The sequence below is a fragment of the Camelus dromedarius genome, chromosome 5 (genome assembly GCF_036321535.1).
Source record: "Camelus dromedarius isolate mCamDro1 chromosome 5, mCamDro1.pat, whole genome shotgun sequence".
Classification (NCBI taxonomy): Eukaryota; Metazoa; Chordata; class Mammalia; order Artiodactyla; family Camelidae; genus Camelus; species Camelus dromedarius.
In genome coordinates this window covers 57,242,111-57,267,976 of record NC_087440.1, presented here as the reverse complement: position 1 = coordinate 57,267,976, position 25,866 = coordinate 57,242,111, and the positions used below count along the sequence as shown (strand labels likewise).

The 25,866-nt window shown below is 39.4% G+C and overlaps 1 protein-coding gene and 1 non-coding gene across 4 annotated transcripts in view; one reads left to right on the top strand and one right to left on the bottom strand.

Annotated features, from left to right (window-relative positions):
• Nucleotides 1-1,497: 1,497 nt before the first annotated feature.
• LOC116153713 (U1 spliceosomal RNA) lies at nt 1,498-1,661 on the bottom strand. The gene has a single exon (XR_004137597.1). It is a non-coding gene; the product is annotated as a U1 spliceosomal RNA (small nuclear RNA).
• Nucleotides 1,662-6,967: 5,306 nt separating this feature from the next.
• Nucleotides 6,968-25,866, top strand: part of ARMH4 (armadillo like helical domain containing 4) — a 116,847-nt gene continuing 97,948 nt past the window's right edge. Inside the window, exons 1-4 of one of the 3 annotated variants that reach the window (XM_031453780.2) lie at nt 6,968-7,079; nt 15,591-16,983; nt 22,361-22,615; nt 24,498-24,710. In XM_031453780.2, the coding sequence (XP_031309640.2) occupies nt 15,648-16,983; nt 22,361-22,615; nt 24,498-24,710 (1,804 nt within the window). In that variant the 5' untranslated portion in view covers nt 6,968-7,079; nt 15,591-15,647. Of the gene's footprint in view, nt 7,080-12,677; nt 12,709-15,590; nt 16,984-22,360; nt 22,616-24,497; nt 24,711-25,866 lie in introns of those variants that run through there. The other 2 variants (XM_031453781.2, XM_064485983.1) reach the window with 2 other exon arrangements.

Sequence of the window (25,866 nt, the reverse complement as noted above, 5' to 3'; positions counted from 1 at the left end):
GGGGGAAAAAAAGTTTTATTTTTTTCGATGAACCAAGCAGAATATGATCTGAGTGAAAAGTGCTCCTCCACGTAAGATGACTGCTGAGAACAATGTCATAAAATGAACATTAGCTGACAGGGGTAAGTGCCTTGAAATGCCTTTTACAAAGAGAGAAATGGAAGGAAAACAAAACATGTCACTGGGCCTGAAGACCACTTACATAAAGCTCCTAAAAGCAAAAAGAGAAAAGAAAGAACACCACGTGAGCATCCCATTTCTCTTTACTGGGAATCTTTTGGAGCTCAATTCATGTCTTTTGTGGTGATGCCTCACACTTTAGACCAGTCCAAAAGTAAATAATTTTCACTGTATGAGACATATTTTCAATCACTGATTCTGAAGGGAAATTTTTTTTTCCCTTTGGCTATTTTTGTAAACCACTACTTTGAACTGATTCTGCAAAATGCATCTTTTATGTCTACTGTATGTTGTAGGTCTTGACAAAGAATAAATAAAACAAAACAAAATGCTCTCATTCTTACAAGGGATTTAGGCCTGGATAGAATATGAACTCCAGGTTCAGCTTGAAGCAGTCTATTTCTTCTTTTTTTCTTCCTTCTTCTCAGGGTATATTTTGTTCACATGCAACTTCTTTTTAAATGAATGTGAACTTTACCAATTAAAAGGGTTGCAGACTTGTGGTAAGAAGGAGACTTGATATATCAATTGGCTTAGTTCTCTGATTTCAGACAGGTCACAAACAGGCCCGAAATAATCCCTTCTCATAGGATGTAAAAAATAATTAATCCTGAGTCTCAGAGCCACTTATGTTAGAATATATCTTCCCAATTTGTATGAGATTAGTATATTTCATTCTGAAACTGGTCAAACTTCCTTTCTATGTTAGTAGTACACAGTTCGTGCTTCATAGTTGTGAAGTGATGAGCATTACCATATTTATTTTAGTAATAGGCTAATGGCCATAATTAAATAGTCAACAAATACTTTTTGAACAGCTGCTGTGTCAAAGCAAGGCACTGCTGTAGGTGTTGTGGGAGATGTGGGACTACATAAAACACACTGTCTTAATTCAGAGAACTTACAATTTGGGGGGAAAGAGGGGAAGATAACTGGTTATATAACACATGTACTAACCATATCAAGACATGGACTTCCCACATAGGTTTTATCAGATAGTTCTTCTTTGTAGTGGTATCATGAAAAAAGATGATGAAAATCAGTGCCGCTTTTAGATCGTTAAAGAAGCATATGAGGAAATTTTATACTATGTTTTATTCATAATGTTTTTGTGTGTATAACCTTTTCCTCTTAGCTGAATTTCAGATCTGTGAGGAAAGTTGAGTTCAATTTAAATATCTTCATCTAAACCACATTTTTTCCACAAAACAAAAGCACTTGTGGATTGATTAACTGTGGAGCTAAACTCAATGCCAAAATAAATGCATCACCCACATGGCCCACAGATGATGCACTGCTTGTTTCTTTTTGTTTTTTAAGGGGAAAGCGCGAATGCAGTCCCCCACTACCACAAATAATGCATTCGAGTTTCCCACATTTGGGGAAATTGCAGGGGTCAGCATATCCAGAGTGCAATGGATAAGCCTCGCCCTGGGAAAACCATCTTCGTGATCACGGTATCTCCCCTGCCAGGTAAGTATGCACTGCTTGTTTCTTAATGACTATGAAACATGGACTCAATTCTGCCACCATCTAAGATAGTTTGGCCAGAAGGATTAGCCAAAATGTATAGGGACAAGGAATTTAGCAGGCAATGAAGTGCTGTACCGAAAGAAAGTGGTTTTTTTTTGGGGGGGGGGGTTGGGGCACTGATGTCCACACCATATTTAAACCTTGGTAAACCAATGCTCACATTGTTGCTGTTATTCTGATTGTGAGTTTCAAGAACATCTTCATGATAATAGTGTTGATAATCCATGATCATGTCCTGTTCTCTGCTTTTGCTGTCAGTGTGCTGCAGATTGAATACAGTCTTGTGTATCCTGAATGTGATGTTAATACCAATAAGCAACATTTGTTGGAAGGCAAATAATAAGCAACAATGTCATTAGTCCTAGTCAATATATTTGGTAGTTTTCCCACATCTACAACTATCGCCATAATTTCCTTGTTGAGTGAGTTAATGGTGTTTCATCAGAAACTCCAACCCAGCCAGAATGAAAGTTGTCCTTTTTTAGAAATCTAGAACAAAAGAGATATTTAACCTCTTTTGCTAATCTATTCCAGTCTCTAAGAAATTTCTCTAACAAGAGCAATTCCTTGGGCCTGAGCTTTGCTGTTCCTGGTAAAGCCATTTTTCTTTAATTCTATCCTTGGTAGAGGCAGAGAGGAGTAAGCAACCGTTCTTTGCAACATGGGCAGTAGATATGCACAGCATATGTCAATAGTAAATATCTCATGCTTATTATTTAAGATAAGGAATCTGTTAAAGTCATTGATTTATTTATCATTAGGCTTACAAAAAAAGACAAGGATGGAGACTCTTTTAAGTCTGACATTGTAAAAGGTAATTCATATCTTTTCTAGGGTTATAGATGCCATTTTGAATAGGGTTATTCACAATGACCAATTCATTTAGGATTAAAGGGTGTATTCCACAGGAGGCATTAGACCTTTGATGTTCAAATCTTTTAAAGTCTTTTTTTTTTAACAGACACTCTCACAAGAACATTATTTATGGCTGCAAAAAAAAAGGGGAGGATGAGAGAGAGACAAGATTTCTTTCTTGTGAATGTTTTTCACCCTTGACTTTATCTAAAAAGTTTCTTTTTAAATGGCTATACTGTTAGAAATTTTGTTTTTGTACCTGCGTTAGTAGCTCTTTTATCTTGGTTTTTCAAGGCAACAGACAAAATTCCACTTGTTAGAGCTGAATCAGAAAGTTCAGGGCTTAAAGCAATCTAACACTTAATATGAGAATATAGAAAATAACAGATTTTAAAAAGAAGAGAATATAAAGCATACAACATTCTGCCTCCACAATTACAGTAGGTTTCATGGGGAAAGCAGAGAAGTAAGAGGATTCATCTGGGTGTTTGCACAATGGGAGTTAAATAATAAAAGTCGGTAAATATCATGGACTTTTGTGTTGACAGTTAAAAGCAACTACAGTGTATAAAAATTTTGTTTAAGGAAAATCGTTTTGTTATTGGATTTATTCTGTCCACTTGTCTTCCTAATAAACTGCATACTAAAGACATAATTTAGTACAATGTAACACTCTAAACTCATTAGCACTGAAGCAGGTCCTGTCAAGTGTTTGAGGTTTTTGGATGCAGTGAAAACAAATTAGAATTTAAACAACTGATTCTAACATCATTACCATGATTTACCACATCATCATCACCGCCACCATCAGCCGTCACCACAGCCTGAGGGAGTGGAGTATACTTAGCAATACTGTTTTGCACTGAAGTCTACTCCTAGGAATTTCAACTTAAAAAATTAAAAGCAAACAAAATCCTCAATAGAGAATTAGAGCCAAGGAGCACCTGGGCAGAGAACGTTGAGAGATTCTGAAAAGCTCCTGCTCATAAACTTTTAAGAAGACGAGGAAGAAAAGACAATCTTCTGTAGTGAAGACTTAAATATCCCATTTGCAAATGACCTCTGGCAACTCCTGTTCTTCCGTGGCTGGACCTCTTTGTTGGGTGCCTTGGGAACCAATAAGAACAAAATCCAAGGAAGGAATCTTACATAACATAAAGGGTTCAAACATAAAGGAAGGGGAAATCACCGAAAGACAGGAACTTTCTGAAAGCCGAGGGAGAAGTTTTGAGGAGATTCCAGGGAAATCCAGCCTTCCAAGTGGGTTGTTTTCTCATGTGCCTCTTTCACTTCGTTTTGTTCGATTGCCTCACATGCTGGTCGCTGGTGTAATTTCAAACAAAAACAAAACAAAACTAAAACAACAACAAAAAATCCTCAGGAAACAGCGGTGCAGAGTCTGGGGATGTCTTGCCTGCTGGTTTTCAAGAGCCCTTATGTGAGCCCTTAAGTGGCACTTACCTAGGTGATGTTACCTTGGTTACAGACACACAATCCAGCTTGCATATACTCATTTCAGCAATGCCTTAAGGGCAACATACATGGGAAATCCAGCGGTCAGATAGGCTACTTTGTACATGGGGATCAGAATAAAGAGAATTGGTTAATGTACTGTGGAGCATTTCTACCCAATTTAGTGATAGCCTTACCGAGGACACCATAATGCTCAAGTCTGTATTGCCAAGACTCACTCTTCCGGGTGGTATCTGAATGGCCATTGTCCACTCCTGGCTCTTGGGGGTTGGTTATCCAGTTCTTCATGTGACCAATTCCTGTCTGACACAAAGGCTTTTATCAACCAGGACCAGATAATGACCTAATACTACAAAGGTTGTCAGATAAAGTACAGTTAAATTTGAATTTCAGATAAACAATAAATAATTTTTTAGCATAAGTATCTCCCAAATTTTGAATGGAAATTCTCTGTTTTAATTTAGTAAATCTGGCAACCCCAAAACGGCCTTCCTGAGCTTGCTTCTTTGTTTCCTTGATTGGATTTTGGGGTTTGCCTAACTCTTAATGTACACATATGATTTCTTGCTTTACCTATGAAACGCTAATAACATTCATTGCATGTGGACTTACTGATTTGACTTTTATTTATTTTTTTAACTTTCTTTATTGAGTTATAGTCATTTTACAATGTTGTGTCAAATTCCAGTGTAGAGCACAATTTTTCAGTTATACATGAACATACATATGTTCATTGTCACTTTTTTTTTCGCTGTGAGCTACCACAAGATCTTGTATATATTTCCCTGTGCTACACAGTATAATCTTGTTTATCTATTCTACAGTTTGAAATCCCTGTCTGTCCCTTCCCACCCCTTGCCCCCTTGGCAACCACAAATTTGTATTCTATGACTGATTTGACTTTTAGAGTGTAATTCTCCCTGATTTATAGTTGTGTGTGTGCTGGGGTGGAGAAGTGGATCTTGCTATCACTGCCATGTACCAACAGCAGCTGTTGAGATAAACTGCATTAATCAGAGTTGCTTAAAGCAATACAAACCATTTTGGGAAGGATAAAGGATTAGTATAAATGAGTTCCAGCAAGATCACTTTAACCACAAGCTGAAATAATTTGTATTGAGGAAAAGGAAAATAGGAATTCTTCTATGGGAGAAGGGTAATTTTGGAGAATGGAAACCTTTGAGAATGAGGCAGTCTGGGGAGTGGAGTTCTATAGCTGGGACTTAAGTGTATTGTGGGTCTCTAAGGAAAACACTAAGATGTTAGAGAAGATGGCAGAATGGGGGCCAGGAAGACGTCAAAGAAACAGTATTTCAAGTCTGTGCACAGGGCTAGCTTTAGATGCACCAGGGGCTGGAGTCCCTTTCTCCTGCTGTCTTCTATTCTGCTTGGTCCTTTGGTCCACCTAATTGATCAGGTTGGTTTTTTATTAGTACTATTATTTAACTGCATTTGGGTCAAATAGAATCAATTTTGTGGTCTAGCTGGGAATTTTACCATACTATGTAACATTTTTTATGAGATGTGGTCTGAATTTCAAACAACTTACATAAAAATAAAATGTTGACACACATCTTGGTCAGGCTGGGTGTGTGGCTTTTCAATCTGGTGAACATTGAATCCAGGAAGAAGGCCTGGTCACAGTGCAACGTATTATATTGTATTACACCTCAAAAACAGATCTTACAGGCTCAGTGCAATTCAATCCAACAACTATTTGTTGACTACCCTTCTGGAAACACAAACATAATATCTTTTTTTTTTTTTTTTGGCAGGGAGAGGTAATTAGAGCATGCGCTCTACCGCTTGAGCTACACCCTCCGCCCCCAACATAGTATCTTTTAAAGAGAGGTGGTATAGGTAAGAGAGTTCATAGCTGTGCATTGTTAGGTGAACAAGAACTTGCTCTGACTTCATGATGTTTACAAATAACTACAGAGGGCTAAGACGGCTTTTATAAAGAAGAAAGTAACAAGAGATGACGTATGTGGAAAGTACATTGCAGTACTTCAATAATTAAAGTAGAAATAGAAGTAAAAAAGTAACGTTTTTTCCATGTTATACTCAAAGACATTAAAAATATTTTTATCCACACTATAAAAAACAAAGTGCATTGCAAATGTAGAGTGCCCTGGGGATTGTTCTAGAATGGGCCTTAAAACTCCTGACACCTCCTGTTCTCCAAAATTAGGAGTATGAGATAAAGGAAACTGAGTCCTTGAGAAACCCAAGAATGAAGATCGTGAATTGCCGGTGGCCACCGGAGCCATAAAACTTTGGACGAGTTACACAGCCTTCAGCTTCAACTTCCTCCTCTGTTAAGTGGGGATTACCAATATCTTGCAGGGTTATTGGGTAGATTGAAAGCAGGTAATGAGTGAAGCACCTAGCCTTGTGCTTGGCAGCAGTAAGGGCTCAATAAACCGTACTTTCTGTTACTACTTATTTTCAACTTCTCTGAGTGATTGAGAAGGGCTTTGTGTAGGGCTACCCACTTTGTGGGTCCTACTTAGAGGCACTGCTAAGCCATACGGTTTTCACAAGGAACATTCTGCGGCTTCCGATATACGCCCCTCGCCTCAGCCAGGGACCAGAGAAATTCGGGCTCCTCTAGAAAAACCGGTGCCCTGGTCTTTTCTCTGTAGGCACTAAGGGAGAGATTCCGCCGAAGACCAGGCTGCGAAGACGATAAGGACGGCAGGGAGTCTCCGAAAGGGTCCCGGGAGCCCGGACTCTGGTAGGACTCGCCCCGGCGGCTCGGTCCCCAGCGCCGGAGCGGAGGCGGGGAAGTGGACGCCGAGGGGCGTGGGGCGACGGCATCGGTTCTCTGTGCCCGCCGAGCCTGGGCGGGCACATATTTCTAGCGTCCAATCCCTAGCCGGAGTCGCGGCCTCATGAATAAGCAACAAGGCGAAGTGCCCTCCCCCTGGCGTCCCAGACAGTAGAGGGAGCCGCCACCGCTGCAGGGGCCGCCGTGGGGATGCCGAACGCGGGCGCCACTGCTCTCTTCTGCGCGCTGCTCGGCTGAAGGCGCACAGGTGAGGACGGGTCGGGCTTCTGCCACTCGGGCGGCCGCGGCTGCAACCGGGCGCCGGGTCAGAGACGGAGCCGGAGCCCCTGGCGGCACGGGGCCGCCCTGTGAGCGTTGCAGTCCGGGGCGCGCGGCAGCCCGGGGCGCGCCAGGCGTGCGCCCTGCGCCCCCGCCGGAACGCGAAGCCCAGGCGCAGGGGGCGCGGGGGCAGCTCCGGGAGCGTGGGGCGCGGCGCGCAGGCCTGGGAGGACTGGCCGCACTCCTCGCTCCAGCTCAGCCTCACTGCTCCGCACCAGCGAGCGGGCCTTTGTGCTGGCGGAGCTTGCAGAGCTGGCTGCTTTTGTGTGGGCTTTCTTTCTTCTCTCCCTCCCCTCTCAGTCTCACAGCGGTGGTAGAGAAGTTCCCGAAGACTAAGATTTGATCCTTTCAAAGCATCGGTTGCAGTGTCCCCGACGCCAGCCAGTGGCCAGCAGCCGAGGAGCGAATAGGGGCTGCGGTGGCTACCGAAACGTGTTCTGCTACTTTGCAGAAAACAAATAGTTGAGTGTTTAGCGCAGAGGTGTCACGGAACCTCCTTGCTCAGACCCTGACCGTTCCCCCAGAGGCAGGAAGATGCTCCTTGGAAAGGTCACTTAATTGGAAAGAGAGCCTGAGGGTTGGACTCCAGATGATTGCGAGGTGCTGCCTGGAGGTGTCCAGATGTCGCATGTGCGTCCTGGTCACTGGTCACTGACAGAACCTGGTCACTAACAGAACCTTCCTAATATATAGAGCCTGGCTGGCGAAAAAGGGAACGGGCGCACAAAATGTAGGACCCTCAAGTGTTTGGAGTTCTCCAAGATAAGAAATGTTTGCCTTCTCAAGCTGATCCCGAGGATCTGCCAGGATCTTGGCCCCTCATTTCTGTGTAGAGCTATTGTGGAGGAGAGGAGAGAGGCTGCTTTAACGAGTCTGCCTTCTTTCTGTAAGTTTTAGTTTGAAACTTAAGGAGAAAGGGGAGTGGCTCACAAAACCATCCATAGAATTCTGAAGGATTTCTTCCGTAGGGAGCAAAATGTGTGACCACATTTGCATGTCTCCTCTCTTTGTGTATTTCCTTGATCCCTAGTGATGCTGTTGGGGCTCCAAGGAGTCTCGTTTACACGCCCACAGAGTCAGTCGCTGACCGACTAGTGCTACTCTCGGGTGGAATCCCATTGTAGCATCTATTGCACGAAACTGAAAACCCGGGTGAGATTTCACAGAATCAGAACATCTACCCATAGCAGAGATTTAAGGGTAGCCTGACTTACTCTTATGAATAAGGTAGAGTTGTTGTGTTTGTCATAATAATGAACCAAGCACACTTGCAGCAGACTTGATATTGATTGTGTTTATTCACAAAACTCCCAAGACTCAGCAAGTCTAAGGTAGCTACAGCAACAGAGCCAATTAGGGAGATGTGGATTTGTCTTCGTTTTCATGGGAGGCTTCTTATCATATTCTGGCATGTCCTGCTAGACCTTTCAGTATCGTAATTTGATTTTACAGAAACAGTTTGATGCTAAGTAGAAGTACATAAGTATAGGATCAAAATGAGGAAGATAGGCTTACCTGTTGTGGAAAATTTCTACTTGTCAGCTAAAGGTGTACTTCACTTTTTATCCAGCAGATGTTTGCCCGAAAGCTTGTGTAGGGAATTGTATTTTTGTTCATTGAGTTCTGTTTATTCTCACACAGGGAAGCTGGCTGTTCAGAGAGAACCTGAGTTTAATTTCTGTAAAATGGAAGCTCATTCTCTAATTAAGATGTGTGGTCAGTCCTGTTTTTTCATATTGTGTTTTCTTGGTGATTATAAGAAAAGCATCTGAATCACATTTCAGCTTGAAATGTTAGAAATTATATTTAATCCTTGAAGTGTCTACTTGGGGATTACTTTCTCTTTAAATGCCAGCTAGTATTTAGAGATCTTGTCAAGCAAATAATGTTTGTGAACCACACAGAACAGAAACGAAGTGTCACATTGGGTCATTGACAAGAGTGGTGTGATAGAGGGACAAGAGCTTGTTGATCAAGATTGATTAGGACGGAATTCTGCAAACATCAGACAATTCCCAGGTCACTTTGTCTCCATGAAAAGCTGAGAGGGGAAGCTCCTTGGAAATATCTCAAGGAGAAAAGGGATGCTATGGATTCCTCAAGCTGTTCGCGTGTCTGTATTTTGAGGGGGATGCATGACAGTACCACACTCATATGTCTTGAATGGTACAATACTTAAAATTTTTCTTAGAACCATTTTTTATGTCTATCATCACTTTGTCATCTCTCTTCCACCTTTGAAGAAAACAAAATGAGCACTATTATCTCCATTTTGCAATGAGGAAACTGAGTTTCAGTGATTTGCCCAAGGTAGAGCTGGAACTCGAAGCCAGCTTTTAAATCTTCATGTCTAGCTTTTTCTTTTTCTTTTCTTTTTTTTTTTTTTTTTACCAGGGACAGGCTGGTGCACTAGGAGTGGTAAATACAGATAACTTCATTTATCTTCATCGCTACATTGGAGTGAATAAAGCTTGTGGGCTCAATATATAGAACTTAGTTGAGGTCTGCAGGAATGGTAAAGCACTTTGCTGGCAGTGCCCAGAGTAACCGTCTTGACTCCAGCCTGCTTACCCTCTTCCCTGTCAGCTCTGATGCCACTTTCCTCCTGGGAGACTCTGCTTTTTCTTGTGGTTACTCTATTCTCTCTCCTCCCACTGTGGTTGAACATGCTACTGAAAGGATCGTCTGACACTCTAGCCACTTAATTTACAGTGAAGGATGGCTAGGGTCAGGTGATCTTAAAGACAATATATCAGGCCAGTGGCTGTTGTCAGTAGCGCAGGGAATCAGAAATGGGGCACCTTAATGCTGTGTGCCGCAGCTGGGTTAATAGGGTCAGAGTCTTGATAAGCTCAGCCTCAGACAAGTGAAATAGTGTTGGCAACGAGAGCCTTAAGAATTAAGAAAAGAAAAGGTAAGACAGCGACAAAATAATCTTTAGGAAAAACACCAAATGAATAGATCATTGAGACACAAAGAAGGGAAAGAGTTTCCTTTTCCCATTATCAATCAAAGAATTACTAATTGGGTTTTGAAAGGTGAAGGGGTAATTGAAAAGCAAGTTGACCTGAAGCTCTGAGGCTTATCCCTTGTTCCTGGTGATCTATTTTTTTTAAATGAAATAAACTGAAAACCTAAAGTATAGCAGAAATGAGAATACAGAAATGATTACTGTTATTAAAATGACACATTGAATAAATAGCCAGAAGTGACTAGGGGATGAACAAAACAGACCGACGTGGACAGACCATAAACTGTCATTGAACATCTTGCAGTATAAAAAGGAGATTCTGAACATTCTTTATCATGTGCTTCAATGCTTATTTATATTCACTTCACGCCAGTAAATGCTTATTGAACATCTCCCCTATGTGTCTACCATTATTAGGAATTATATGGCAAACAAAGGAAGCTAAAAGACCAGTGATTGCATGCAAAGAACATGATCTTATTTGAAGTGATGAGACTTAACAGACATGACGATTTGTGCTAGAGAAGCTGGGAAAAGGATGAGAAAAGAATTGGCCAGGCATTTTTGTGATAGCAGGTAGTAAACAGGACATGACCTGGGGGGGTCAGGGTTTGGATACCTAGGGAAGGGAAGAAAGAGGGAATGTTCATTCTGGTTAATGCAGTGGTGTGTGCAAAACTTAGGAAGCTGAAATGAGCAAGGTGCCTAAGAGGACAGTGTACTCAGCTGGCAATGGTGTTTGTGCTGGGCACTGGTGGTGTGGGGTGGCATTCCAGATATAGAATTTGGCAATTGTATGTTTGGGGACATTAAATGATATGTTTTGGGAAAGTAGAAAGTTGTGGTGGCAAAGGCAGGAAAGTTAATGTCTGCCAGAATTCACAATTTCAAAAACAGACACAATCACATAGATAAATTAATTAACCTCTATACGCTGGTAGTTTTCTCGTCTAAAACAAAACAAACAAACAAAAAGGGGATAATGGTAGTACCTAGCTCATTAGGTTATTGTAAAGGATTAAGTAAGATAATTTATATAAAGTACTTAAAGCACTTGGCATCCTCCAAATAGTAGCCATTGTTGAGTGATTATTGTTTTTATTCTTAAGAATAAACCATCTGGATTGTATAAAATGGAGTGGAGAGGAGAGAGTCTGAACAGGATCATTGATTAAGAGGCAATTAAAATAATGATAGTCTAGTGTCCTCAAGGAGGGACAATTTCAAGAGATACTATAAGGGAAGAATCTGCAGAAGTTGTGAATCTAGCATCTATAGGAGAGAAGAGTTCACGATGACCCCACAGTTTAGATGCGGATGCTGTGTTTGAGATAGCATCTGTGTAACATCCAGTAGACAGTGAAAATCTGAGCTTTCTTCCCCAAACCCCACACCAACTCTATATGGTATTTGTGTTTATCCCAAGAAAAGGAAAATATTAGGCAGACTGTCACCAGTTTTTTTTTTTGGCATCCTCTACAGGCCTTCCCTTTCTTGAATACCCTTAAGGCAGTGCTCACGTTCCTTATATATTATACATGAAACTCAATTTCCTTCAGAAAAAGTAGCGTTGTCACTGATGAGAATGATTTAACACACTGGTTCCCTTTTGTGTCTCCATTTTCTTAATGCACTGAACAAGAGCAGCATACATTTCAGTTGGAAAAATAATGACGAAGTGTTTTTTTTTTTTAACTTTTTTTTTAAATTGAGTTATAGTCAGTTTACAATGTTGTGTCTATTTCCAGTGCCAAGTTTTTTTTTTTTTTTTTTAAACCTGATTATTAAGTCTAACAGGGTGGCTCAGGCTGTGTATTTTGGGTTGTCTTTCATTTGTCTTTGAAACTCGAATATGCCTAGACTCGACAAAGAAACAGATTCTGGACTGTATCTATTTAAGATTGTCAAAGATAATGCTTGACAGAACAGCTTATCTGTTCACTGGTGGCAGAAACCCAGTAAATTGTTCGGAGCACTGCCAAGCCATTAGGATACCTTGATAGCGAATGACAGACAAAGTGCTACTGACTTGCTCAGAAAGGGATGCTTTTTAAGCTATTAGAAAGGAATATCCACTATCCATTAGCAGTTGGGTTAGAGTTCATTTATCTGAATTAATTTGCACCAATGGATAGATTGAAAAGAAAGGAGCGTCCATAGTCAGAGTGTAAGGGAAAAGTTAGAGGAATGTTTATTTATTAAATACTCTGATATTTGAATTAATTTAGGGTAATTAAGACACAATTTCTAATAAGCAGTGAAATCTCCTCTCCCTCCCTGTCCTCCAACTATAGACATTCATCTGTTTGTTCAGCCAGTATTTACTAAGCATTTCCCTGTGCCAGGCACTTTGACAAGGACAGGAGACAATGTCGAGGAAAAAAGAAAAGGCATATAGCCTTCAAAAATATGATTGCACGTGGTTATTTAGGTTTGGAAATAACATCATTGAACTGACATCGGTCAGCCTTTCCATATTTATTCCCTAATGTCATGCAGCTCCCAGTGGGGGATATCCAGCTCCTAGGAGTGGCTCTCTGAACCTGTGCTGTGCTTTGAAAGATGGAGGAAGACCAGGAGCTTGAAGGTCATCTACCAATTTATCTGAGTTGCAGATGTGTTCCCTGCTGCCGTCCCTCACAGGCTATCTTTTCCACTTCTTTTCAAGTTCAGGCGTCACTTTGAATAGTGGGGAGAAGGAGCATAAGGCTGCAATACACAGGCACAGAATAGGCGTGTGGCTCACCCCACTTTTTCTGCTGTAATTGGATTTAGAAAGCAGGTGGCCGGCACTTCGTTACAGAAGGAAAGTCTTCTAGAGCAAAGGCAGAATTCCCTTCACACAGAAATCCTAAAGCTCAAGATCTAGGGAAAATGAAACCTTGAAGGAAAAAATCTGTCTTGGAAAGGCAATAGAGGTTATATTAAATCTGTATTGTTTGTCCCCTACTATCCTCCAAATCCAATTTGTTCATAAAATTCTCCCCTCAGTCCACATGTCTCCGGAACATATAAATAAAATGTGAAGCATTCATGCAATCATTTGGGTGTCTTGCCTGTTTGATGGCAAAATGAAAACATTTGTATTTTTGTTTTGTGTTCTATAGATACAATATAAAAATGGAATCATGGAGAAAGAAGGGATTTCAATTATTTTGTTTAACTCCTTATTCTGTTAAAGGAGAAACTGAGGCTATTTGTACAGCATCACATAGTATGTTTTAACAGCAGTCAAGCTACGGGTCGTTTTTCTGATGCCAGTCCATGTCCCTCTAAACTCTACTGCCCCTCACGATGGCCATTGCTCTTAGGTTTTTATCCAGAAGCATAGAATCATGGAAACCAAGCTTTTAGGCCACACCCTCGATTTTCTGGGGTGTTTGGTAAGATTTCACTGAATGGGAAAACTATTTGTACAGGAAAGGGCAGCTCTCTGAACGGATTAGAAATGAGCCAGAGAGTTCAATAGCTTTTACGTATCTTTGACTCTGTAGTTTATACTTTAGCTTGTCTGTTCAGAAACCAAAGGTGTAGTTTCATCAGCTGTGAGCACTCTTGCTTCACAGTGATCCTATGTTTTTGTTTTAAGAAAGGAAAATAGAGGCAGCAGGTCAAATACTGTTACCCAGTCAGTTACCTGCCCGTGAACTGGGATGCCTGCTGGCTCAACTGAAGTATGGGGATAATGTCCAGAATGTTCACATGCTATTCCCTCTTTACTAAATATCTTTCCCATAGTCTCTCCTTTTAAAACAATGGTAACTAGCCTGTATGTATTTTAATATTTAATCCAGTTGTTCCAAGCCCTCATCCTACGCATGGGGGCATCTAGCATCCCTTCCACTATGTCTGGGGATTCTTGGGTGGGTGGCTTACTTTTCTCCCAGTCATCTCTGGCTTCAGTTTTCTTCTACTTCTAAGTGTATGATCCCTGAAATGCTGTTCCTTTTCTGCATGTGGCACCTCATGACATCACCCCATTCCTGTATTCTCCCAGAGTACTGTGACTCAAGGTTTCTGTGTAGAAAATTACACCTAACTTAATGGCAATAAATATTTATTATTTCATCCCATGTCTGTGTGTAGGAATTTGGGAGTAGCTTAGCTGGGTGGTGCTGACTCAGGGTCTCTCAGGAAGTTGCAGTCAAGATGTCAGCTTGGGCTACAGTCATCTGAAGGCTTGACTGGGGCTGGGGGAGCTGCTTCCAAGATAATTCATTCACGTGGTGCTGGTAGTTCAGCAAGAGGCTTCAGCTCTGAATCCATAGATTCCTCTTTCCTCATGTGAAAAAATTCAACCTACTCTTTCTCTTCCACTGTCTAGATCTTGCCCTAAGCACTTGGCATTTTCTCTGACTCAAAAGGAGACTGTAAAACTAAATGGGATAGCATGTGGAAGCTTTGGACTTCTTAAGGGGAGAAGGCCCTATGAAATGTAAATTTTTATATTTTATGTGTGCACGTCGTGTGCCTAACCCAGATAGTTTTATGATTAGATGTAGAAGAAAGGAAAAGAATGGCTTTTATAAAGATAAGTCTTTACATTTAGATTTAGAATTTTCATACCAGGGTTTAAGTTTCTAGAAAACAATATCTGAGGACTTTCTGATGATGGGAATAGAAAGGGTCCTACTCAACAAAATAGATAAAAAGACATAAAACCCTTAAGTTTTGGGGAAAATGAGCAGTTTTGATGTAATTTTAGTTGTAACGAGAGTGTGAGTAGTTTAAAAAAGTGCACTAAATCTTAATCTTACAGTAATGTGTATTCAGTAAAGATTGCTAATTTAAAATGTGTTTTGGTTCTCTTAAAAAGATTTTTTTCAAGAAACACTTATTTACATTGCTTAACTATTTTCCCTTTTCTAATCTTTTTTTTTTTGAGACAAAGGTTTTGCCTATAAAAACCTAATTTTTATAGTTGTTGCAGAGAAAATAAAGTATTTTCAAGACAAATTTTAATTGAAAATCAATTATATACTTTAAAAAACTCTTGAGTAAAACTAGTATTCAGTATTTTATGATGATATTTAATACATTTTAAAACATACTTAAAAGGTTCTGTGAAAGTACTATAAGTAAATGTTAAGATTTACTTTCTATATCCTAGACATGTTGCTATTTCTTGTCATTTGACTATATGATTCATAGAATTTGAGGAGAATATTACAAATGTGACTTCAAGGGTAGTTTATTTCAAGTAGATATTTAAAAAACAATGAACCTAGTACTTGAACTATGTGTACCCTTTTCTAGAGAGCTTCAAGTTAAATCAGCTGCAAAATTTAGCAGGGAAAAATGAACTGGGTTAACCATGTCTCAAAGGTACAAAGAAATAGAACAGCCTTTCCTATGTACTGTCTCTGAGCATGAGGTCAAGGAGATTATTTTACTTACGGTTTAATTTTAAGGGGCTTATTTACAAAATATATTTATATGACAGTTTTGATATGCTTTATTTTTCTGCAGGACTCAATTACAGGAGTTGTCAACTCTGCCAATTTATGTGCACATTTCTCTTCCACTATGAGCGGACCAATTGCAGTGCACATTTGTCTGGCTTTCAATAGCCTTCTGCTTCTCAATGTTGCCACACAATGTCTGGCCTTCCCCAGGATGGAAAGGAGGCAGATAGCACCTGTTCATGCAGAAGAAAGGCATTCTGAGAGGATGAACACAGATGACCTAGAAAGTAACTCCATCACTTCAAAGTGCACTCCAGTCTCAGAAGATCCAATGACAGTGTTAGCAGGGCCATCAACAACGTCTTTAAATGAAGAATTCCCTAGTAATAAAGAAACTCCTCCTCCAGGAGTTAGGCTCACGCAGCCTGATAGCTCTGCCATTTACACTGCTACTGAGCCAGTGGTCCCAGGAAGGGAAGAAATGTTTAGTTCCAGCCTGCCAGAGAGAATGTCTCCCGAAAGCCGGCTTTCCAAGGCCATGTTAACCAACCCTATCACCCCAACTGCCACTCTGAATATTGATGAGAACGAGGAACCCTTCCATAGTACCATCATTCAGCCCATTGTGGAGGGAACCACTGAAGCAACACGAGGTTTTCTGTACTATGTGGATGATCAGTTGTTTGCAACTGAAAGTCAGGAAGAAGTGAGTCTGGGACATTCACCTTTATCCCTTGTGAATACTAAAGAAACGCTAACCACCAATCCAAGGGCTGAGAAATTTGAAACAGACCCAGAGCATAAGACAATTTCTTTTCCTGGTACTGAGCCCAAAGCAGGCACTGAACTTTCCCAGATGACAGTTGATAATACCCAGGCTACTGCCACCAAACACTGGCTCATGACCTCCGAGTCCACCCTGAGTGCTGAGCCAGAAACTGACAGCCTGCTGGGAGCCCCAGACGGCACAGTGAGTGTCAGCACAGCTGTTCCAGCTGCTTCCGTCGTAAGTGATGAGTGGGATGACACCAAATTAGAGAGCGTAAGCCAGATAAAGACCCCAAAGATTGTAGATAATACAGAGGAGACTCAGGTGAGAATGGAAACGTCTCAGACAGCCCTAGTAACTGATGATGGCATGGAAGGCATGGAAGGGGGCAAAACTTTGACAGAGGCTGCGGGTGTGGCTCTGAGGCTGCCTGAAGGGGAAACACACATGGGGACAGCCCTGCTAATAACACATGGAGATGAGAGATCATCTGCCTTCACAGATCAAAGTTTCTTTACTCCCACAAGTCCAATGGAAGATGGGAAGGTCTCTGTCATAAATGTTCAAAATACTGCAGAATTCATGGAATCCACCCAGGAAAATAATGCCATGTTCTTCTTAAAGACCACTGTTTCCATCTCAGACTATGAGTCTGAGGCATATCGACCATTGGGAAATACATTTAAAGGTAAAAGAAGGAAAAAAAAAGCTTTGTTTAATTTGAAATGTTTCTATTTTTTAAAAATTGAGTTATAATTGACATAAAACATTTATTAGTTTTAGTTGTTTTATGTTTTTTAAGTGATAATTTAGAAATAAGTTATCTAGGTGTTAATGAAAAACAAAAGTAAATAAATAAAAATACGTTTTATATAAAAATTACATCCAAATATAATCCTTGCATATAGACCAGTGGTATTCAACTGGGAATAATTTGTGTCTCCTCCCATTATTTGGCAATGTTTGGAGACTTTTTTCCCAGTTTTATTGAAATGTAATTGACATATGGTACTGTGTAAGTTTAAGGTGTACAGCATAATGGTCTGACTTACAAACAGCATGAAGTGATTAACATGGTAAGTTTAGTGAACATCCATCATCTCATATAAATACAAAATTAAAGAAATAGAAAAATAGTTTTTTCCTTGTGAGGAAAACTCTTAGAATTTACTCACTTAACAACTTTCATATATAACATACAGCAGTGTTAATTATATTCATCATGTTGAACATCCCTAGTACTTATTTATCTTATAACTAGAAGGTTGTACCTTTTGACCGCCTTCATTCAGTTTCCTCTCCCTCCACCCTTTGCCTCTAATAACCACAAATCTGATCTCTTTTTCTATGAGTTTGTTTGTTCGTTTGTTTTTGAAGTATAATTGACAGCACCATGTTAGTTCCTAGCTAGTTAGGTGCACAACATAGTGATTTGATACTTATGTACATTTTGAAGTGATCACCATGATATGTTTTGTTACCATCTGTCACCATCCAAAGATGTTTCTTAATTATTGACTTATTCCCCACCTGTGACTCATTTATCTTGCAGCTGGAAATTTGTACCTTTTAATCTTCATCACCAATTTCTGGAGACATTTTTGTTCGTCACAACAGAGGGCGTCTAGTGGGTAGAGGCCAAAAGTGCTGCTAGGTACACACACAGCCCCCACAACAAAGATTTGTCTGAGCCAAGAGGTCAGTAGCACTGAGAAACCCTGATAGAGATGAATATTTTTCAAACATTATGTTATAAAAATGTGTAAATATACAGGAAAATGTAAAAAAAAAATTAGCTGTGTGTTTAAATGGTGAAATAAACAGTGTAGGATACTTATTTACACATTGTTGTAAAAAGTACTCACTCACATCCCTGATATTTCTTACCAAAAGGCTTTAGGTAAGTAAATATTTATCTCATAATATCAACCGTATGAGTTGTTTTCCCAAAAAGAAAATTGTCTAGAAATGAGGGGAAAAAAACCCAATATAGATAAATCTTCTCTGCTGGTTTGATTCTGCACTTTTTACTTTCTCTTGGCCTCTACGTCTGTGCATGTTACAAGCAGACGGTCCTTGCATTGGTTGTTGACGGATCGTGTTTTTCCTTTATTATGTGTAGTTGGTCAGATAGCAGCATGGGGAAGGGAAGACTTAGTGAAACATGCATCTGATCATTCCAACTTGTTTTGGAATATGTACAGCTGTTACTTCAGCTCAGTAGCCTCATTAATGGAAAATATCAAATTAGTAATATGTTTTATAAAGTGTCATCAAGATTAAATTAAAATGGTAAAGGATTGAATTTTACACATCCAATTCACTTTGGAAAGACCCCAAGACCTAGTATACTGGAGGTTTTCATGGATGCTTCCAGAGAATGTTTTGTAAGTTGGTTTTTAAATTCCATTAAGAGAGTTGGGTCCATGTGACCAGGAGGATATTAGATATGACCAAACAAGAAGTTTACTTCAATTCTCCATAATGCTTTAAGATATTCCTGGAGCATTAAATCACGTAATTCCAGACTGTTCACTGCACAGTTGAATCCATGAGTCTTATGTACTCCATTTGCATTAGCTTCTATTAATACAGCCTAAAAAGTAAAATGTATTTGGTAATTGTCTGATTATATTTTTGCGTATTGAATATGCTCCTTACTTAGTCATAATTGCCTCACTTAACTACAGTCTTTTTTTTTTTAAATTGAAATGTAGTCAATTTACAGTGTGTCAGTTTCTGGTGTACAGAATAATATTTCAATCATACATATACATACATATATTCATTTCATATTCTTTTTCATTATAGTTTACTATAAGATATTGAATCTAGTTCCCTGTGCTATACAGAAGAAGCTTGTTGTTTATTTATTTTATATATAGTTAGTTAGTATCTGCAAATCTCAAATTCCCAATTTATCCCTTCCCACCCCCTTTCCCCCTTGGTAACCATAAAATTGTTTACTATGCCTGTGAGTCTGTTTCTGTTTTGTAGATAAATAAGTTCATCAGTGTCTTCTTTTTTCTTTTTAAAAACTCTGCATGTGAGAGATGTCATATGGCATTTTTCTTTCTCTTTCTGGCTTACTTCACTTTTAACTACAGTCTTTCGACAGGCAGCTTCTTTTTATTCCCAGCACATAGCACAATATATGGCACACAGTAGGTGCTCAATAAATACCTGTTCATCGGATGAGTCAATGAATATAGAGAACAACTCAGCCTGGAATTATCCGTTCTGACTGCCTTGTCCAAATTCATCAAAAAGCTTCTAAATGTTCTTGGTAAAGAGAGGAACAGTCAAATAATTCCTTTCAACTTTACTTCTTTAGTTGTTTTGTAGAGTTAAAAATAATATGAAAAATTGAGATTATTGACAGCAGTAGTGAGAGAATAGCCAAAAAGCTTTTCTACCCATTTTCTGGTGATTACAAGTATTTTTCAGAAGTAAACAACGCGAATGCCATTCATTTAAGGGCCCAGGGACTACATAGAACATTGTCTTCTTCAGGGAACACACTGATTTCTTGGTGTTTTTGGGTACTATGAACAGATGAGGATCCTGAGATTATAGTCAGTCCTCTGATTCAGCTGGTTCACTTGAAGATCAGATTTTAAACATAATCTATAATAATCATCAAATTTTTTCCTCTATAGGAATTAGGAAGAATGAGAGATGCAGAGAAACTTTGAATGCTATTTTTAAAATTCCCATTACTATTTCTAGTTCTCATTCTTTTTTCTCTAACAGCAGTCACTTATTCAAAGTACTGTGCCCTTTTGATATTTCTTGCAATTTCATGAAATTATGAACATAGAGTGAACATTTACTTTGGCGTATTTTTTCTCAAAAGTGTTCATTATGCTTTCAAAAATGAGGGCCACATAAGGAGTGTATACTGCTTAAAATGATAAAGCTATGTATTATCTTCTCAGCTATTCCTAGAATGCTATTGTTCATTGCATTATTTACTGGACTTGCTAATATGCTAAGTATCTAGAATTAGTATGTAAAAAAAATAGAGATAATGTAGTCTTCTAGAAATTAAGTTTTTGTACTGGCTCAGTATTTGAAATTTCCAGCATAGCTCCTCCCTAAGAAGGAGGCAGATACTGACCCTTATAAATAGTCTGTAACAACATATTTGAGGGGACTATAACGTTGTAAAGAGAGTGGGCCTGTGATAGATACGTCATACCCCACAGGCCTCTTTCATTCAGTTTTATGATCTCACTGCAAATGTAGACCTTCTACAGAGGTCACTCCAAGTTGTTCCTTGGGCAATGACAGGATTTCCTTTCTCATGGCTGAATAATATTGCTGTATGTGTGTATGTATCACATCTTGTTTATCCACACATCTGGCGATGGGCATCGTTAGCACAGCGGTTCAGAGCACTAACTATGTAACCTTAGTCAGATTCTTTACCTTTTCTATGCCTCAGTTGTTTGTGAAATGGGGTAATAACAGCTGATACTTACTGAATACTTACCAAACACTAGGCACGGACTAAGTATTTTTACATGTGTTATCTGATTTAATCTTTATTAAAACTCTTTTAGATAGATACTATTATTATTTCCATTTTACAGCTGAGGAAGCTCAAGGCCCAGAGATACTAAGTAATTCGTTCATGGTCACACAGCTAGTAGGTGACTGAGTCAGAATTGAGACCCAGGCGTATTGGCTCTAGAACCTGGATTTTTTTTTATTGGAGTAGAATCGGTTTACAATGTTGTATTAAGTTCTGGTGCACAGCATAGTGATTTAGTTATACATATATATATATCTTTTCATATTCTTTTTTATTATAGGCTATTACAAGATATTGAATATAGTTCCCTGTTCTATACAGTAGGACTCTGTCTGTTTTCTATACAGTAGTGTATATCTGTTAATCCCAAGCTCTTAATTTATCCTCTCCTGCTTTCCCCTTTAGTAACCATAAGTTTGTTTTCTATGCCTGTGAGTCTGTTTCTGTTTTGTAAATAAGTTCATTCATGTCCTTTTTTTAGATTTCACATATAAGTGATAGCATATGATATTCTTCTTTCTCTTTCTGGCTTACTTCACTTAGTATGATGATCTCCAGGTCCATCCATATTGCTGCAAGTGGTATTATTTTATTATTTTTTATGGCTGAGCAATATTTATTGTGTGTATGTGTGTGTGTGTGTATGCATATATAAACATACACATACCACAACTTACGTGTGTGTGTATATATAGATCACAGATATATATATAACCTATATATTATAGTTATATATTACTACCTATGTATAATATATATATTATAGATATACCGTATATGTGTATACCACAAGTGATATATATATATTGCTATATATATATATATATATATATATATATATATGCATATACATAGTGCAACTTCTTTATCCAGTCATCTGTTGATGGATATTTAGTTTGCTTCCATGTCTTGACTATCGTAAATAGTGTAGAGCCTGCATTCTTGACTGCTATGATACGTAAGCTTCCATGAAATGATATTAGTACCTCCTTGCCCTTTTTACATATGGGAAGATTAAATAAGATAATGCCCATCATACATGTGGCAGTGTGTGTGTATGGCACGTAATAGAAACTCAGCACACATTGGTGATTTTAATTACTATTTCTTTAATTCAAAATGCCAACTTCCCTTTCCCATTCAGGAATGCAAATCAAAAATTAATATATACAAATGCTTTTGAGAAGTTTTGAAACTTAGTTCTGTATAACTTATTTCTTAATGAACTGATGATGTTGATATGCTTAAAAGGGAGCTCAGCTGTTGATCTTCCTGTTTTGTTTTAGATTTTATTTTATGTTTTTTAAAAATATTAACATCTTTATCTCTGTCTTTGATTCACCCCTCCTGATGACAGTGACACGGGGAACATTTATTTACTGGCAGTTTGTTTCTGAGCCATCCCTCTGCCTTCTTATTCCCTGAAACACCTGGCTCCTTTTTTTTTTTTTCAAGTATTAGTTATATAGTGACTTTTTCAGGTATAGGGATTTAATTTATTTTAAAATGTTGTTTCCCCCCTTTTAAGACATCATCACTCAAGAGATGACAACAGCTGTTCAAGAAGCAGATGCCACTTTATCTTCAGTGACACAAGAGCAGCAGGTTTCTACCCTCGAGGTTACCCAAGAGGATGTGGAGCCTGAGGAAGGACAGGAGGCCCCCTTGGCCACAGCTGATGTTCCTGGTGTGACTCAGCTGTTGGGGAGATGGGAGCCTCTGGCCACAACAGTTTCAACTACAGCCGTCCCTCCGTCTTTCGAAATTACTCCTGCTATGGAAGGTCTGTAAGGCAGGGTATTGGACTCGGCGTTTTGGGGGGTGGACCTTTTCTGAGTTGATAAGGAATAGAATGAGTGGGACAGATGGCCCTGTCACCGGGGTCCACACACATACCTGGAGGGAAAGGTAGGTGAACTCTCATTTGGAGAGATGTGGTGCAGCCTAAAAGGACAGGGCGTTAGTTTACAAGTAAAATCTTTTGGCGGCTCATCTCTGAGGCCCGAGAAGGCCAGGCCTCCTGAGAACTCTCTCCTAAATTTGACAACTTAGGCTTCTAGGAGCCCGGGGTGAAACAGCGAGGACCTGGGTTTGAATCCCAGCTTTGGCCCTCACTGGTTTTGTGGCTTCAAGCAAGTTTCTTAATGTCTCTGAGCCTTGGTTTGTTCATCTCTGAATAATGCCTACCTGTCTTATAGTTTATTTTAAGGATTTGAAATAATGTACACAAAGTGGAGATGCTCTGATATTTTAAAGACAGCAAAGTTTTCAAACCTGGGTGATCATCAGAATCACCTGGGAATTATAAAAATTATTATTATTTAATAATTATTTTTGGACCTCACATCTCTGTTGCATCATTGGTCTAATTAAAGCCCACTTTTATTTATTAACTAAGTAATCTTTAACAATGTAATAAATACCTTCTAATTCTGCTATCCCTGCCCACCAGAGGAACACCCCTAGGGTCTTGTCAGTAAAGTACAGGTAACCCCATGACCCTTCCCACCTAAACCCCTTCCTCCTGTTTAACCGTCAGCCTGAATCTTGTGTTCGCCATTTCCTGGACTGCCTTTTCTTTTAGTTTTATCATGTCTATTTTTACTTCTAATATTATACAATTAAACATTTTAGTTGTTTTTTACTTTATAAAAATATTGTGCTGTAGATACTCTTCTGAGGACTTTTTTTACTTAATATTCTATGGCTAATATTTACTTACTATGGTTCTTTCATTTTGACTGCTTATAATATTCCATTGTGAAATTATATCACAGTCTGTTCACTTAATCTTCATCCAGTCTCTCCTAGTGATTTGCATTTGGGTCATTTCCAGGTTTGGCTGTTGTGAACACGGCTGCCATGAATATTCTGTTACATACTCTCCAGTGCACATGTGTAGGACATTCTCTTAGGTATATACCTGGGAACTGAATTGCTGGCCATGGGGCATATGACTATTTGACTTTAGGAGACAGTGCCTAAGTGCTTTCTAGAATTGTTGCACCCATTTATACTGCCAACAGGAATGTGTATGAGAATTTCTGGATCCATAGCCTGGGAGCTGTTAAAAATAGTTTCTCAGGCTTCATCACCAAGGGGGTTCTGATTCAGTAAGTTGGGATATGTAGAAAGTATGACAATCAACAACTTAAAAAAATTACTTCAAGAGATTCTGATGACCAACCAAGCTTGTAAAATACTAGTATTCTAGGGTTTCTAGATTTGAGAATACCAGGGGCTAAATTTGGCTGCTTTGAAATTGAACATATTCCAGACACAGATTGAAGCTCTTACTCTTTGACTTGACTTAAAAAAAAGTCTTCGGCATATATTTAAATAAATTTTTGTTAAATTTTCTACCTTTGGTAATAGGTTATATAAAATCCTATGAAATCTGTAATATTGTCAATAGAATAAATGGGAGATTAAAATTTAAAAACAAAGTTCTGATTTGAGACAGTATGTTTTCCTGGAACATACAGTGTTTGCCTTGGGGAACTGGACTGATGCAGTGTGGGAAGGGGAGCTGGTCTCGGTGCCAAACTTACTGTATGTAAGTTAGTGGTTTCATCAGTCATTTCTTGCTTAAGAAGTAAAAGCACATGTAGACATTTCCCATAATGATCCTCTTTGGGTCAAGTTGTGTCTCTTGTGTTTGGCAGACCTAACGGACACAGTCACAGGGCCGAATGAGGAGCTGTTCACACCTCTTGTGGGTTCTCCAGTGACGCCCCCTGGAATAATGGAGGAGGCACCCAGCGCTTCTCCAGAACTTGCTGACCCCGAGGCGTCTTCCCAGAGAAGAACTCCTGCTCCGCCCATTAGCTATGTTAACACAGCCGCCTCGTATGGCCTGGACCAGCTCGAATCTGAAGGTATTCATGCTTTGAAGGGGATCTTTTCCGGGACGGATTGAGTGAGTCACTGAGTTGAAAAAAAAACAAACCCAAAAATAGTTGTTTTTGAGAAAAGATCAAGGAGAAGTGTATTCAGTGTGCCATGTAGATCAGGGGTCAGTAGACCATGGCCCGGCCAAATCTGGCCTGCCATCTGTTTTTGTATGGCTTGCAAGCTAAATTTTTAAATGATTGAAAAAATAATCCAAAGAACAACAACATTTTGTGACATGGAAAAGTTACATAAAATCCAAATTTCAGCACTCCTAAATATAATGGTATTGGGACACAGCCACGCTGGTCCGTTTATGTCTTGTCTGTGGCTACTTGTGTGCCTGAGCCGCAGAGCTGAGTGGTTGCAACAGACTCCATGCCTACAGGGCCTAAAATATTCATAATATGGTCCTTTCCCGAAAAAGCTTGCTGCGCCCTGGTCTAGATCAGTACTTCTCAGTTACAGTTGAACATTAGCATCACCTTGGGGAGCTTTTAAAGGATCCTAATGCCTGAGTCCTCCTCTCAGTGATTCTGATTCAGTCGGCGTGGGATGGGATCTGGCGTCAACATTTATGAAGAGTAGCTTTAGATGATTTCAGAGTGCAGGCTGGATTGAGAAAACTGGGTGGAAATTTAATGTGGATTGTATTTTTGTAACGTTGCTGTGGTTGTTCGTACTGGGTCATTCTGCCTATTGAACATCTCTGGGTTAGATGTTCCAGTTTTCGGAGATAGGTGGTCTCCTTAACTATTACGACTGAGAAATTCATGCCAAGTTTTACTTTCCAAGACATTGTCTTAGAGTATGAGAAAGATGCTTGGAGCACAGCTGCACATCCACAAATGAGAAGACTGGAAATATGATGAAAGGTTGTTTAATTAAACTGCATTTTGGCAGGTGAACAGCTCTCGGCTGGAGGTGCAAAATATTTGAGATTTGTAGTGCAGTTTCTTAAACTAATATGAAGGACAGGTAAGCTTTCGGGCACTACATCAGCCATGTGTTTGATGCAGTAAAGACATAGGATGTGCTGGGATTTTATATGTTGTGTACTGTATAGCCAGCAAGGTGGTTCGGCCAGGTTTACAGCAGATTATTGCAGACTCTCAGGATAATACCAGTAGTTTTCTGATGGAG